The sequence below is a fragment of the Artemia sp. Qi Xiang Cuo genome, chromosome 13 (genome assembly GCF_049724085.1).
Source record: "Artemia sp. Qi Xiang Cuo chromosome 13, ASM4972408v1, whole genome shotgun sequence".
In the NCBI taxonomy this organism is placed as follows: Eukaryota; Metazoa; Arthropoda; class Branchiopoda; order Anostraca; family Artemiidae; genus Artemia; species Artemia sp. Qi Xiang Cuo.
Genome location: NC_142806.1, coordinates 18,854,741 through 18,871,193, shown reverse-complemented (window position 1 = coordinate 18,871,193; position 16,453 = coordinate 18,854,741). Strand labels below are relative to the sequence as shown.

The 16,453-nt window shown below is 37.2% G+C and overlaps 2 protein-coding genes across 2 annotated transcripts in view; one reads left to right on the top strand and one right to left on the bottom strand.

The window, feature by feature from the left end:
• Positions 1-16,453, top strand: part of LOC148945037 (tachykinin-like peptides receptor 99D) — a 509,170-nt gene that overhangs the window by 120,348 nt on the left and 372,369 nt on the right. The gene's annotated exons all lie outside the window — the stretch shown is intronic.
• Positions 10,546-11,781, bottom strand: LOC148945039 (uncharacterized). The gene is made up of 2 exons (XM_089099427.1): positions 11,592-11,781; positions 10,546-10,716 (listed from the first exon to the last, which is right to left on the bottom strand). Exons 1-2 carry the CDS (start codon positions 11,733-11,735, stop codon positions 10,546-10,548), a joined length of 315 nt encoding a protein of 104 aa, XP_088955553.1. The 5' UTR covers positions 11,736-11,781.

The following is a 16,453-nucleotide window of genomic DNA, read 5'->3' as shown; positions in this document are numbered from 1 at the left end:
AACAGAGGATTCTTATGCTCCAATTGTCACAATGATAAACGCGATCACTGGGAAAATACTTACCCTAGTATGATTGCGAAAAACCCTAAGTGTGAGTTCAGTTTATTTTTAAGAGACTGATATCGTCGTGGCTATAAACTGTTTTGGGAAGAAGGACCTGGTCTACACTTCAATTGCTGGAATAATAAAAGAGTCTTGTTCTTACGACATCGCTGTGAAGGAAGTGGATACTTTGATTATAATCCTAAAGACTTTTATTTGGCTGTTACAGAAAGTGATTCTTCATATGAGAATTTTGTATGTGGCATTGCTTCAAATAAGCAAATTGAAACACGTGAATTTTATAATATGAATGAGAGTAGTATTATTGACTTTACAAAGATATTTAATAAAAATAAAGTTACCCTATATCGTTGAAAATGTGACCCTGACTTTGCACGTCAAGATAAATACAAGTCGAACCCTGACGAGCTGCTACCAATTTTCGTTTCTGATGATTATCTATACGTAGAAGAAGAAATCTAACTGACACGGAGTTTTGTATATATATAAATTTTATTAATAAACAAAGTTACATACTTTTTTAAAGCATTTCACTTTTAAGGCACCGAAATTTGTGTCATAGAGGTAGACAAGAGTATTTTCAATAGGAAAGTTATTCAATTGAGGATTGTCATCATAAATCTTGAGGAATTCCATGCAAGTATGTCCACGACTTTGAAAAATAAAATATAACAGGGCATGAAAAACACAGCTTTTCGTTGATAGATTTTGTACCCACTTCCGATTTTGCATAATAGATTTTCCGCTGTGTTCAAATTTTTTTTTAATATGAGGTGTGTACAATGTATACGGTAGGCCAAGCGGGTCAAAAATTCTATATTGCTTCTTGTTTGAAAGACGCATAACCAATGCCTCTTCTTTACACTGGATGGACTACTATTAAGAATTATTAAGGGTATTGTTAACATGTTGATTATGCTCCAGGAAATCTAAAGGTATGCAACAGGGTTTATATTTCATCATGCAGGGGTCCATACTGAAATCACTGAGTATTTAATTCGTGTTCATGGGGCCAAGTCTAATAAAACACTACCGTCAGGGGTAATTTCCGAATAGATTTCAAATTCATTTAGCGAGATTAATGCAATACTTTCCTCCATTGGTTTGGCAAAGGTGCACTCTAACCGTATATTACCCTTTCGGACAATACTCATATCCTGAATAATCGAAAAATCCAATCCAACGATACCATGCATTCTCGAAAACATGTCTTCACTTGAGAATCTCGATGTAGTGACTGCATTGTTAACTCATAGAGGGTCCTGTAGGATTTATCAAAAGATAGATCGTAGAGCGGGATTCCATTTTCTTCACATACAAGCGATAAAAGTCCAAAAAGTTAAAATTTATGCCGGGAATCTGTCCATGATCCAACAGCGCTAGCACTTTTTACAAAAGCAAATGCTAATTTTGAAGGAATTTTGCCTTTGATAAATGACGAATCGGTATAGGTACGTTTACCTGTAGCAATATGGCGTTGATTCGTGATTGCAAGAGGCACAAGCAATTTAATATAATTTCCAGAAGCTCTAAATTTTTTAATTGCTAAAGCTGCAGAAATTATAACTTGTTGTTTTCGTACATGAAGTACTGCCCACGTGAGAGAGACTTTTACATCGGGTGCAGCATCCAGTACTTTTCGCATAATATAATTGGACGATGTGAGTTTTTAGTTTTAAATCAATCTTTACATTAGGAGGCAACCATTGAGGTATATTAAATATATCATGGTTTAGTTTCCTAACTAAATGCAAATCTTTAGTTTTTGCCTCTCTAAGAATATTGGTAGTATCAGTATTTGTTTTATATTCATATCAAATAGTCATACCCCTCAACTGCTTATAAGACAATGGAGTCATCAACATGATTGTATATAACTTGAATAATTTGAAATATTATTGCTTGTGCTCACCAATGTTCCATTTATGTAGACACTTATTTGCCGAAATAAATTGTGTAGTACACAATTTTTGTACGATAATCCCTTGGCCGCATCTGGTTTTTCATTGTTTGATTTTTTAACAATGACATTTATATATATAAATGTTGAATTCAAATCGATAAAGAATTCTTAATTGGAATAAATTTGAAAAGGGACATATTCAGTGAGCAGTTGTTGCGGATTAAATTGTTCATAGTATTCGTGTTTTACTCTGACATCTAAATTTTTTGCGTTGAAAAGATTTAGAGATGAGTTGACTGAAGGATGAGATTCTTTGTGTGGTAGATTTGCCATTTTTCTAGGAAAAGATATCCTTTTTCGATCTTTTTATTTTCTTTGGTGTTCTACGCATCCGTGCTGACTATAGACTGATGAGAGATGAAGTCTTTCTCCTCCTTTTTAAACCTTTTCCGCGTTTTTTCAATTGCTCTCCAAGAGATTGCGCACTAGACCTGAGATTTTGTGAAAGATTTTCTTGAATATCCTCCCTTGAGCCCCAGTCGTGTAATGTCGAGGACGCAAAATCCGCTGCAACCGGTGCAATATATGTTCTAGCCAAGGGTAGTGCAGAGCAAAAAAGCTCAGCAAATCAACTGCCGTGACCGTACCCGGACATTGACGAACAACCCCTATAATAGTCAATAACAAGTCCCAACTGTCGTGGTCCAAGAGTAGCGATGTAGCAATCAACATCAGGACATACAAACTGAGTTCTATTAGCCCATTTCACTGAATGGGTTTAAAATGACATGTAACTACGGCCAAATCTCTTGTTATTGCTAGAAGGTCACCCAGTTTGCTTCTTAATTTTAACAGTCTGAGCTTCAAATACGAAGTTTTGACTGGAATGTATTGAAAGTGCTTTATGTTGTAGTGGTGAATGTGGTCATTAGATTTTTTTGTTCAAGAACCCGTAGTAGGGGGACATTGGTATTACCAACTCTTGATCTCTCGACAAAGAAAGCGTAATGAAATATACAACTGTCCGAGGGGAAGGCGCTTGGATACTCTGCGAATATGACACGATTCATGCCACTAGCACTTCCTGCACTTTTACCGTGGATTACATTATGTTTAAAACCAAGCACTTCTCTTAGATTATCATTGAGAATAACCTTTTCATTTCTAATGGGCGTACTAATGTAGATTTTACCCTCTTCCTTTGAAGAATTGAATTGAAAGGTGCCATTTTTACGATATAATTTTTTTTTTTGATAGCACGACATAACTCGTTCATAGTCCTAAACTTCTTATGCGATAATGCGGCAAAAGGGTATTCAAATGAATTCATATTTACAATTACATATTGATCATTAACGATTGGCCAATCATGGGGTCTTACTTTAATCTCATATGAACTATCCTTTCTTAGGATATCATATGCATTTTTAAGAATACAATCTACAAGAGGAGCTTCATACCTTCCCTTAAATTTAGTGGCAGGGTAGATTTTTGTCCAAAAATTACTCGTTTTATGCTAATCGTCATAAAGAGGATCGGAAAAATTTGACAAGAATGTCATGACCAATTGTCCTATGATTTCGATGAAGAGTATAACTGGATTCCTTTTGTAAATACTCCTTTGCTAACTTTTTTTTAACTCTAGCAACCTTAAAAAGTCTACTGGGAGAACTTAAACTTCCGGGTTCTCCAATATTTTCAAAAACACCCTTCAAAACTTGATCTATTTTAACGTAATCGTCCGCTTCCCGTTTGCACTCTACCAAGTGAATCAGTACTTCTCCGCTTTTGTCTACCTACCAGTGTCAAATTACCAGTAGGTGTGCTTTCCTAGAAAGATTTAAAATCACCATCTTCTACCTTTGATGTAGTTGATGGACTATATTCTTTTAATTTCTTTAGAATTTGCTTATTGCTAATAAGACTTTTAGGAAAATTTGTTGACTTTAACTAATTATATAAATTATATATTTAACAAATTATATAAATGATTCGACTCTTTTACGATTGGCAATCGGATCCAATAACAAATCAATTAAATTGTAGGGCTTGTCCTGGATTATAACTTCATTCTTTTTCTCATCAATTTTTTCATTTTCAGCGAGATACGTCAAGAGTCTTTTACCCCGTTCACGATAGGATTGAGGCAACAAGTCTACAACACTTATTAATAAGTCTGCTTTTTTTCAGTGTTTTTAAAGTCTCAAATCTTTCACCATTTTCAGAAAATTGGCCAATGACATTGACTTTGAGCTGTTTTTCACGATAAGGTTTATATTTGTTGACACGAAGAAGGGCATTTTGAAGCAAAATAAATTTTTTATCATCGGCAATTCTTTCATTGTTAACAAATTTATCTTCGAAGTGCTCTTTGGCTGAAAGAGCAAGTGCAAGTTTAAATGGTGTCAATTTATAGGGTTAGCCATTTTAGAGAATAGTCTTTACAAGTCCGTAGATTATCGGTAGTAACAATGAAAAGAAAAAACCACCCGCTTGAACAAGACGTTTTCTTTTACAATCTGCTTTCTTTTTGCAAGCTAGAGCACTTACAAGATACCGATGTTGTTTTGTCTAATGCTTAACATTATCTAAAAGTTGAACAGTACCTCCGTTAAATTTAAACAAAGTTCGAACAAGAGATTAATAAATTCCTTGTCAACACCATGCTTGAGTATTGCTTTTGTAAGCCGCGGTTTTGAATTGGCTAGTACAGAAAACAAATGCCGGTATTCATGAAGCTTATTCAATGTCTTAGTAGCGGCTAATGACCTTTTATACTATTTACGGGTAGATATACAATAATTTCATTATCGAAAGTATCGGTGACTACGCGCAACTCTTCGGCTGTGTTTTGATTCAGGTCTAATAATATGTAAACATAAGGTTTATTAGTTGCTTGAATACATGCGGAAAGTAAAAATTTGGGTTTGCCAGGGTAGATTTGTTTGTTTAGTACGAGAATTTGAATCGCGCACAACTCTATAGATGATACAGTAGGTACAATTCCAATCAAGAGTTCTCATACATTTACTCTGATGATAAAGATTATAGATCTCAATAGTTACAGAATTTATTTCGCGATGGGACCGAACCGTCAATAATTGTAACATTTCCTCTGAACATTATTCAATATATTCAGCTAAATCGTCAATAACCAACCACGAGTTTGGCGCATGGGACCGAACCGTGAATAATTGTAATATTTTCTCTGACCATTATTCAATAGATTCAGCTAAATCGTCAATAATCAACAACGAGTTTGGCGCAATACAAGTAAACACGTCAAGTCCTTGCATGAATTTTACGCTTGGATTAATCTTTTTTATTTTATCATATGATTCTTGCTATAATATAGCAATAATAGATATTTTTCGGATTCTTTAAAAACATTTTATCACGATTTTGAATAATTTTTATTGAAAATGTTGTTTTGCGGGACATGGACGGTCCACAAAGAAATGTTCTGAAGGGTGTTTTAAATTTATACATACTCCTGCAATGTTAAAATGTAACTAACTTAACATAACCACAATTTTTTGAATAAATAGTTAAAGGACATAGAATATTCATGGTTTCTTTAATTCACATATATATACAACAACATAAGATATATGTTTACAATAATCATTTAAATTAACACTTTATCACGACCATGGCGGCCAGTGACCGGAAGGCCCCCACTGTGGCTGACACCCTTTGGTGACAACCAAACGCGGGCGGCTGGGCCGGCACCTGTTGATTGTCACGGAGGAATACAAATAAACATTTAATAATGCTTGAAAATTACCGCTTTGCCCAACGAAAAAAAAATTGCAAATAAATATAAAAATACTGGGAAAAATGACTAGGAAAAAAAGGCATTGCTGAGCTGGTGACGGAAAAAATGGCCCTCCTCTCCACAAGAGATGGCCCCCTCCCTCTCCCACAACTATAGAGCTTTCTCCAGACCGAGTTGCTTTCTATAATTTACACATTCAACTCGATCTGAAGTAAGGTAGGGGCCATGTGGTTGTACTTCTACACCACCCTCGAGTACATAGACTTTGTCCGATATGGTAGACATGGCATTTTTCTCGACACTAACTGTATAGTTTTTATATTTAAAGGGCGAATGGCCATGAAACTCGCTCTTGCAACTAAATTATGTTCTATACAGTTCCTATAAACACTCATGTGGAAATTTTCCTTTACATAGTATGATGGCACCCCTTTAAAGACTGCTTTGGTAGTCTCATTACCAGTTTCCACACAGTATACCTTCAGACTGGGAAATACACCATGCGATACCAAACCGCTTCCCGTCTCTGATTTTAATTTAAGCAATTGATCTGAGGCCTGGCATTTCACCAGCTCCGGATAGAGGGACTCATCCCAGTTTGTATAATCCATCCGAAAGCTAATGTACTTTCCATTTTCCAAATCATGTAACAGATTATCTGTTTTAACTTTCAACAGGAGTAAATTGGTGTCTCCATAATACACCTGAACTTGGTCCATCCCCGTTCATTGGCACTTACACACATTGTAATAAAACCCCAACATGATTTTCTTTGAAATTTCTAAAATGGCACTGCCAGCGTCAATGTTTTATTTAATAGTACGTTTCTTTTTATTTAATAGGACGATATTCGCGTCTGTGATTGTGAATGATGTGAAGTTTGAATCCGCAATGATTCGGGCACATTCTTTTGAGTTGGTCACAACGTGACAACGATTTCTGTTACGCACACTCTCACACACCATACCCATTGTTTTTGCTTACACTTTGTTTTGCTTGAGAGCGTTTATTGACAAAAATGTCAACAAACGTCTTTATATAAGGCTTTTGATCAAATTGGAGGGCTCTATGAATCCTTGTGACATTGAATTTCGTTAGAAAGCATCCACTGCAAAAGAACCTGGTGTACAACAATATTCCATTTCGGCTCCAGGTCGGAAATACGCTTTTTTTAAGGTGTCCAATGCATACCTTTTTTCTTTACTAATGATAAATTGTAGGGACTCAAGGAGTCCCTAGGCACTGGTCTATTGATGCAGGGGAAAACAAAGTCTTTTGCCGAGTAATGAAGTTCCAGAGGTATTTCACCGTCAATTTTGAAAAACCATCCCTTTGGTCCATTCTCCTGAATAATGGGGATGTTGTGGAAATCTGGAGCAGAATGATTTTCAAGCCATTGGTAATTCCCACACGGCAAATTTAAGTGAGACATTGCCGACGGATAAAGGGATTTAATATCCAAGAAAACGGCGTCTGATTTTTCACCAGTGCGTTGTCCAGTCATGTCGGTTTCAAGGATACGATCCCCACAGAAAACATACCCTCCCCGCATGAATCTATCTAGAAATAGGTGCTGATCCACGTCGGCGATCAGACCTATTTCTGCTTCACTGATTTTTAAAATTAAATCCATCACCAGACGAGGAGTGGAAAAATAACAACCCAAATCCAACCCAAATTCTTCATGAATTTTGTCCGTTTTTGTACAGACAAAATTCAACAACGTCAATACATCACATTCCATGTATATTTTGCAAAAATCTTCCCATTTTTACACCCTCCCTTTGCCCAAACCCTCTTGGCAAATTCATAATCAGCAGTGGTGCATTGAAGATCGTTAAGTGAATCATAAAACTTTGTGATGGGCTGCAATTTTTCCCCACTTAAATTCGAGGTGGAACCGCAGTACTTGTTTGGGTATATACCCTTACACGTTAATAAATCATACAATCCCTCATCTGGAAAGTGATGTTTAAGGAGGGAGAAACTTTTAAAACTGTCACTTTTTGTACTTGAATGAACTGACTTACAGATTTGGGGAAAAAACTAAAGGAATCAAGGACAAGTATTTTATTCAAGTACGCTTTATCATAATCAATTGTTTGCCATTTAAATTCTAAGACTAGCAGCTTTTCAGATGATTTCGGTATGATATTATATGAAAAAAAACATCAAACCATGCTATATCTACAACTTCACCTTTCTGCAATCGTACCAACGTTGGTAATATGAATTTCCAATCTTATTTGGATTTGGGTATGTAAACCGGTAAAATGTATTGTTGTCTAACATTTAAATTACACGATTTATCCGCAACCCCCCCGAAAGTTACTTCCCCTTGAAGAACTTTTTTGCCATAAATGACCATAGTCCCAGGCTTTTGCATCCCCCTCATTAATTGTTTTCTTGCAAACCCAGCAAATGTATAGATTTCTAAAAGCCGACTCGTCTTCTGGTGATACATTCAGTGGATAATGTGTATAACGCAGCCGTGAAATTGCCTCATTTGCTGTTTTTATAAGAGCAACAATAGCTATGCCAACACAATCTTCTCCACCCAACGTCTCAACAAAATCTACCAATTGCATGGTATTGCTTGAATCTCTCCGGGTGTGCGCAAAGGGATCGCAATCGCTTCATCTTTTTTCACATGATTCAAATTTGACGGGTCAGACACATCCGTGAGTGCAGCTTCAATCTCCAATGATACGTCGTTGCTCTTCAACAGTGTGTTCTGAAAACTTTGAACCGCAAGGTGGCATTGTCCTCTGAAACCATTTCCACAGACTGGTACCCATGACGCTTGCAGTGTCTCAAATGATTATTTAATTTCAACTCTGTATGAAACCCTGATAGAAATCGGGCAGTAACATCAGGTACCCTTCGCCACTTTACCCTCAATTAAAACCCTGCTAATATACGGAATAGGAAAGAAATGTACAATTGATTCAGGATCTTTGGCAGGCTCGTAAAGAAGCCATACCAGTGTTTCACTGACTCAATGGACGGTGCTCTTATGGAATAAATTACCTCTTTTTTATCACTTAGTTCCACATCTTCGTTTTCTTCGTCAAACTGTAAAACTGTAACCCCAACATTTAAAAGTTCATTTGCCCTTTCAAAAATTTATATCTCCTTAAGCCGAACTGGATATTGTCTCTTTAAAAAAGCAAAATTTACTTTTGGAAATTCAGATCCCTCCTCCCCACCATTTACTGCCCAATTGTCCAAATCCGTCCTAGTAACGTCCTTTTAAAGAGGTTTATGTCCTGGCACAAGGATGGAATACCTGAAACTCGAAGCCCGTGTCGAAACGATTGTGTTTTACACCTTTAGTAGCTTTTAAATTACCATTAGGTTTTATAAAGTTAAGTTTCCCACTCCCACCTCTTAAAACAAATTCTTTTTTAAATTTAGTGATGCTAAGTTCTAATTTTTCAATAGGTAAAACCAATACCCCACTCCCATTCTCATTATACTCCACCATCCTATTAAAAATTTTACCCACCCAATCCGAATACACACCCTCAAAATTATGCAAGTCAGGATGTAGCGTCTGCATTCTTGTTTATATATGATGGTCATGCAAAACACCCAAACTTGCATTAAAATAAAATAATTTTAAACGTGAGCTGCTTTTAAAGAGTCCCGTCCTGCCGCCTCCTGTATATGATTTTGGAGAAGTGCGCGAATCATGCTGAGGTAGGAGTTTGTCGTGTCTATAGGATCCGTGTGAACACTACCACTTGTAAGGGAATTGAATGGATCACCAATTTCGGCTCTATACACGTCGGCTGTCCTCCGATAAAACCTAATATCTTTATCTGAGTAAGTTCTGAAAAAAACACAAAAGCGTCGTTTTGCTATATGCATTTTTACAGTGTTTATCTAAAAAATAAAGTGATGATGTTCATTGTATGGTGCTGCTCACTGATTGCTTTAACTGATAAAGTGTAATTTGTCAGATACTACATTTTGGCGTTAACGTCAATTTCCAGTATGTACATGCTAGGTATGACACGAAAGTAATGGTCAGCTCTTGTGTAGATACTAGGTACTATCAACGAACTAATCAGCGGAGAATAATTCCGTTTGCACCATTGAATTCCTCGTGGTCTATCTAGGTGGGATCTTTTCTTTTCGAACCGAAATTCAAATTTTTTTTATAGATACTGGGTTTGTTCGAGGACAGCCGACGTGAATGTTGCACAAAACAGTATCTGATAAATAGAACTGAGGCAACACTGGGGGCAAGCGAGCTCGACTTTGCCCTCTTAAAACACTGTCCGGGGCTGGCACTGTGTCGACGTTGCTTACTGGCGCTTGATCTACCCATTCATAGTCTATATCAAGGCTGAGATCTCGCACTAAACTATCTAAATAAAAGGGAGCCACACTAGCCGGACTCGTCCCCACATTTAAACCCCCATCGCGTTCACTACATTCCAGGACATTCTGCATGTTTATAAGTGATTCTATATCCTCTTAGAGGTTGTAGGTCCCTTGAGATGATGTTCTCTTAACCTAGTTGAGTAATAAGAGTATATTACCTCACTGGAATGTATTGCCCTATGAAAAGAGAGAACGGTGATAAAAGTCATAGACCCATACTACTCATTGGAATATATCATTATATTATGACTATCATGCACCCTGAAAACCCCAAGACTTATTATATTATGAGTACAAAACCCTCTTGGAACTCTAGGCCCTCCATTGCTCATTGAAATGTAAAGGCACCCTATACCCACACTGCTACTATAAATGTAATGCCCCTTCCATGGGGTACCTTTTGTATGCATTATGAAGCATTGAAAGGTATGCCTGAATTACTAATTTTTGGTAACAGTCTTGCAAAAATTACCGAAGAGGGGTTTGCATCATGTATATTCATAGTCTTTGCATTGTCCTCAGCTGGTGTAGCTTCTAGGAGCTCACTCAATATAAAATCCATTAATTGGTCGAAAGCGTTCTGAAAGAGAAAAAATAGGTATAAATGGAGCTAAAAGGGGGGGGATCCTTAGAGGGGGTACAGATGGCCCTCCCCAAAATCTAGCGAGTGAACACTTCTTAGCTTAAAAATTTGCTTTTTATTAGAGTGAAAATATGATAAAACAGCGTTATTTTAGTTATTTCTGAGGGGTAGAGTCTTCTAAACAAAAGGGGGATATATTAGTTGGATCTTTAATATTTAGCGAAAAGCTAGGAAAACCTTTTTAATGCCTCTGACAAGTGAAAAAATTACCTATAAAGTTGAAAAACTGCGTTGTATAGAGTACTTTAAAACTAATGAGGACACTTAGAAGAATAGAAACCCTTTAGTAAGCATTGAATGCAAGGTAATAAGAAAAGAGTGAAAAAATAGCCCTAAAAAGTTGAAAAACAGCCTTATTTAGAGTCTTTAAAACTAACGAGACATAAATAAGCTGAAAAGGCAAATGTAGACACTTAAATATTAGAAAAGCCTGAAAAACAGTCTTATTTACTTATTTCTGAGTGTATTAAACTATTGAGAGGGGGGGTAAATAAGTCGACACTTTAATATTAGAAACGAGTGAAAATGACGATAATTGAAGGGGGGGGGGTAGGGCGTAAATAAGTAGACTCTTAAAGATTAGAAAAGAGCAGTTTCTTTGATAAGTAAGAAATGGCAGTCTTTTAAAACAAGAGGTGGGGGAAACTTTAATATTCTGGAGAAAAGCTAAAAAAAACTTTTTTAATGTCTTCGACAAGCAAAAATTACCTTTTATTAGGTTGAAAAATAGTTTTGTTTAGATATTTCTATAACCTGATCCTGGTAGATAAAAGAATCTCTAAGAGGTAAAAATTAGATTGAAAAACGCTTACCTCTTCAGATTCAGGCTGCACTTGGGTGCCGAATGTTCCTGCTAGCGCATAATGTTCAGAAACGTAGCGGCTTTGTACAGCCGCGGCGGCAATTTGACCGGACACCATGGCAGCTCGATGGCTTGGAACGTGGGCAGACAGCATTGCAGCTCGATGACTGGTAGCTTGGGCCGGCAGTGTGGCAGCTCGATGGCTGGGAGGTTTATTCGGCTGGGTTGCAGTTTGATGGTTGGTGGCTTAAGTCGCCTGTGTGGTAGCTCAATGACTTGTAGCTTGAGTCAACAGCGTGGCAGCTCAATAGCTGGTAGCTTGAGCCGGAAGCATGACAGCTCGACGGTTGGGAGCGTGGGCTGGCAGATTGGCAGCTCGATGGTTGGGAGCTTTGGATGCAAACATGAATGGGGTAGTTATATCCAACCTCTAAACGGGTGTACCTTCGTTGCCCCTTGCCCTCTTTGATGGATAGGGGAGAATTGGGAAATTATAAAAAAAAAGAAGAGAAAATTTAGTATGAAAATAACGTGCTCCTTTTACAGAAGAAAAACACAATCTATTGGAAGTATGATTTTTATGAAAGCCTCTTAAAATATTAATCACCTAAAGAGCAGATGAATCCATGAATTTGAAAATAACAGCATTTAAATAGATCCTACCATCAAAATTGACAGCCCCCCGGCTTTCCAGGAAAGTGAAACTAGAATTTTATTGATAATTTATACTTGAGAAAACTTTATTGCAAGCCATAGTTTTGCTATGAAACCCGCTTAAGGTATAGTCTAGGACGTGGATAGAACCCCACTGCCATGGACCAATGGTACAACATCAACTAATGACTCATGTACGATGAAAAACGAAAACTTTTATGCTCCCTATAATAGACAATAGTAAAGCTAGAAATATTTTTTATATGAGACCGCTTAAATGTATCATAGGCAGCGCGCGAGCGCTACCTAAGTAAAGAACGATGTGGGCACAACGTGTTTTTCTCCACCCGGGCACTTCGCATCGAAGGAGTTGTCGTAGAAACTTCGAAAAAGGCTCATTCGATTGGAAATGGGTGTGGCTAGTGCCCTTTTTAATAGTCGAAAGTGATTGGAGGGTAACTAGTCCCACCCCCACGCCCATCATTCCCCTAAACACATCCAATCAAAATTTTGAGATAACCATTTTGTTCAATGTAGTTGATTTCCAAATAGAAAATATATTTTTTAGGAGGACATTCCCCCACAACCCTCAGGGCAAGGGTTTTAAGTTATGCCCTGGGGGCATAAAGGTATTTATAGAAGGCGTAGTCGTAGAAACTTCAAAACAGGCTCATTCGATTTGAAATTCAAAGAGCTAGTACCCTTTTCAATAGTCGAAAGTGATTGGAGGGTAACTAGCCCCCCCCCCCCACGCCCATCATTCCCCCCAACACATCCAATACAAATTTTGAGATACTCATTTTGTTCAGCGTAGTTGATTTCCAGATAGAAAATATATTTTTGAGGAGGACACTCCCCCACAACCCTCAGGACAAGAGTTTCAAGTTATGCTCTGGGGGAATATAAGGTTTGTATAGAAGTTGTTGTCGTAGAAACTTCAAAACAGGCTCAATCGATTGGAAATTCAAAGGGCTAGTACCCTTTTTAAGAGTCGAAAGTAATTGGAGGGCAGCTAGCCCCCCCCCCCCACGCCCATCATTCCCCCAAACACATCCAATCAAAATTTTGAGACTGCCATTTTGTTCAGCGTAGTGGATTTCCAGATAGAAAATATGTTTTTGAGGAAGACATTCCCCATCAAACCTAAGGGCAAGGGTTTCAAGTTATGTTCTGGGGGTATATAAGTGTTTTATAGAAGACGTTGTTATAAATACTTCAAAAAATACAAATTTGTTTGGAAGTTCTAAGGGATAGGACCATCTTTAATAGCCAAAAGTGATAGGGGGGCACCGCGCCCCCCCCCCCACGCCCATCATTTCCCAAAATACAACCAATCAAAATTTTGAGATAGCCATTTTGTTCAGGGTAGTTGTTTGTCAGATAGAAAATATGTTTTTGAGGAGGACGCTCCCTCATAACCCTCAGTGCAAGGGTTTTAAGTTATGGCCTGGGGGCATATAATATTTTTATAGAAGGTGGTGTCTTAGAAACTTCAACACAGGCTCATTCGATTGGAAATCAAAAGGCTTGTACCCTTTTTGATAGTCTAAAGTGATTGGAGGCCAACTAGCCCGCCCCCCCCACGCCCATCATTCCACCGAACACATCCAATAAAAAATAACGACGAAGACCACACTGTCTTTCCATTCATAGATGTGTTAGTTATTCGTAGCTTCGATAAACTCAATTTTACTATTAATAGAAAACCAACACAAAATAATAGATATTTGCATTTTAAATCAAACCACCCCCCATAAGTTAAAAGAGCAGTCGTAATATCCCTCGTCGATCGTGCCCTAAATATTTTTTCTGATTCCCACATCATAGCAGAATTAAACTATATAAAGGACATACTTTTTGGAAATGGGTATCCTATGTTATTTATTAATAGTGTAATTAACTGTAGACTGAAAAGACATTCCCGTAAAATTAATGATAGTTTACCAAGTGAGATGTCTGACAAGCCCTTAAACATAATTTACCTCCCCTATATCCCAAAAATCACTACAAATCTTAAAAAAGTTTGCACAAAAAATAATCTGTATGCAGTATTCACAAATAATTTTAGAATCATAAATTTTCTAAATTCTGGTAAAGATAAAACCCCAGTTACTCGCCAAAGAGGGGTTTATCAAATACCATGCGATTGTGGCAAATATTATATAGGTAGAACACACAAGAATTTAGAAAAGCGCAAACAACAGCATAAAGATGATATTGTCAAAGCTCTAAATTCTAATATTTCCACTGTTTCATCTGATTCTGCATTAGGCAGCCATATTTTTGAAAATCCTAACCACAATATACTTTTTGATGAATCCGCCCTTATTAGCAATGACCCAAGCATAAAGCAGGTGGTCCGAGACTCAATTGAAATCAGACTTAAGATTAATAATAATATTTCCTTAAATAGGGACTTGGGGGAATATACACTAAATGCTCTATACACAAATTTAATTAAAAATGATCTTACAAAATATTTTAAAAAACTGATTGACATTAACACAGAACCAGTCACAAAAAGGCCTTTGAGGTTAGCTGCCAAATAGGCTGGATTAGCAATAAGAACGTGTTTTTAATTTATTTTTCTTTCATCTCATTGAATCACTTTGTTTTACCTTACTTTTTATCAGTCCTGGATGAAATTCGCTGAAGTGAGGATTCTAGAACTGCTTTGAAAAAAATTTTACTTTTTAATTTCATTGGTCGTATGTTGTTGTGAGTCTTTTTTCTTTTATATATTTTTGTCTTGCTGAGGACGGCCCTTGGACATAGGGCCGAAATATTCATTCAAATTATCTCCCCTATCTTGCAAAAAGATTTCCCTATTGTTCTTCGTGCTTTTGTTGTTAGTTAACACATCCAAACAAAATTTTGAGATAGCCATTTTGTTCAACGTAGTTTTAAGTTTTGAAAATTAGGTCTTTGAGGATGACGACGTCCTCACAGCCTTCAATACAAGGGTTGTAAGTTATGCCCTGGGGGCATATAAAGTTTTTATAGAACGCGTTGTCGTAGAAAGTTCAAAATCGGCTCATTTGATTAGAAATTGAAATGGCTTGTTTCCGTTTAATAGTCAAAAGTAATTGGAAGGCAACTAACACCCCTTCCACGCCCACCATTTCCCCAAACACATCCAATCAAAATTTTGGGATTGCCATTTTTTTCTACGCAGTTAAAGTTCAGGAAATTATACCTTTGAGCAGGACACTACCCCTGACTGAAGACTTTGAGCACAGTCTTCAGAGCAAGGGTTATAAGTTATGCCCTGGGGGCATATAGGTTTTAATTGAAATCTTTTCGTAGAAACTTGAAAAAGGGCTCATTCAATTGGAAATTCAAAGGTCTAGTGCCCTTTTTAATGGTCAAAAGTGATTTCAGGGAAAGTAGCCCCCCTCTCTCGCCCACCTTTTCCCCAAACACATCCAATCAAAATTTTTAGATAGAAAATATGTTTTTGAGGAGGACACTGCCCCACAGCCCTCTGGGCAAGGGTTGTAAGTTATGCCCTGGGGGCATATAAGGCTTTTGCTGAACGCTTCGTCGTAGAAACTTCGAAAATGACTCATTCGATTAGAAATTGAAATGGCTAGTGCCCTTTTTAATAGTCGAAAGTGATCGGAAGGCAACAAACACTGCTTCCACGCCCACCATTTCCCCAAACATATCCGATCAAAATTTCTTGATAGCCATTTTGTTCCACGAAGTTCATAGTTCAGGAAATTATACCTTTGAGCAGGACACTCTCCCCAGAGTCATCAGGGCAAGGGTTATAAGTTATGCCCTGGGGGTATATAAGGTTTTTATTGAAATGGGCAACTAACCCCCTCTCACGCCCACCTTTTCCCCAAAAATATTCAATCAAAACGTTGAGATAGCCATGTTGTTCAACGTAGTCGAAAGTTCTGGAAATTAGGCTTTTTAGGATAAAAACCCCAGCAGAGCTTTCAGTGCAAGGGTTGTAATTTGTGCCCTGGGGGCAAAAAAATAATAAATGAAAAAAATTTAAATGTTTATACTCTTATAACTTTAATAAATCAAATAATATTAAGATTTTGATTACTAAATATCAGTAAATGTATATTAAACTGACAATGCACATTAATTTGTATTTTTTTAAGTAAAGTGCAAATTATGATCTGGCCTTGGGAAGGCATAGGGGTTTAGAGCCTAACTTATGCTAATTTCTGCTCGTTTTGAGTTTGACTCGGTTATTTA

Excerpts from the sequence above, each read along its gene's own strand:
- LOC148945039 (XM_089099427.1), bottom strand. The coding sequence starts at position 11,735 with ATGCTGTCTGCCCACGTTCCAAGCCATCGAGCTGCCATGGTGTCCGGT. Across the intron at positions 10,717-11,591 it reads TGCAGCCTGAATCTGAAGAG|AACGCTTTCGACCAATTAAT; the intron begins GTAAGCGTTTTT and ends TTTCTCTTTCAG.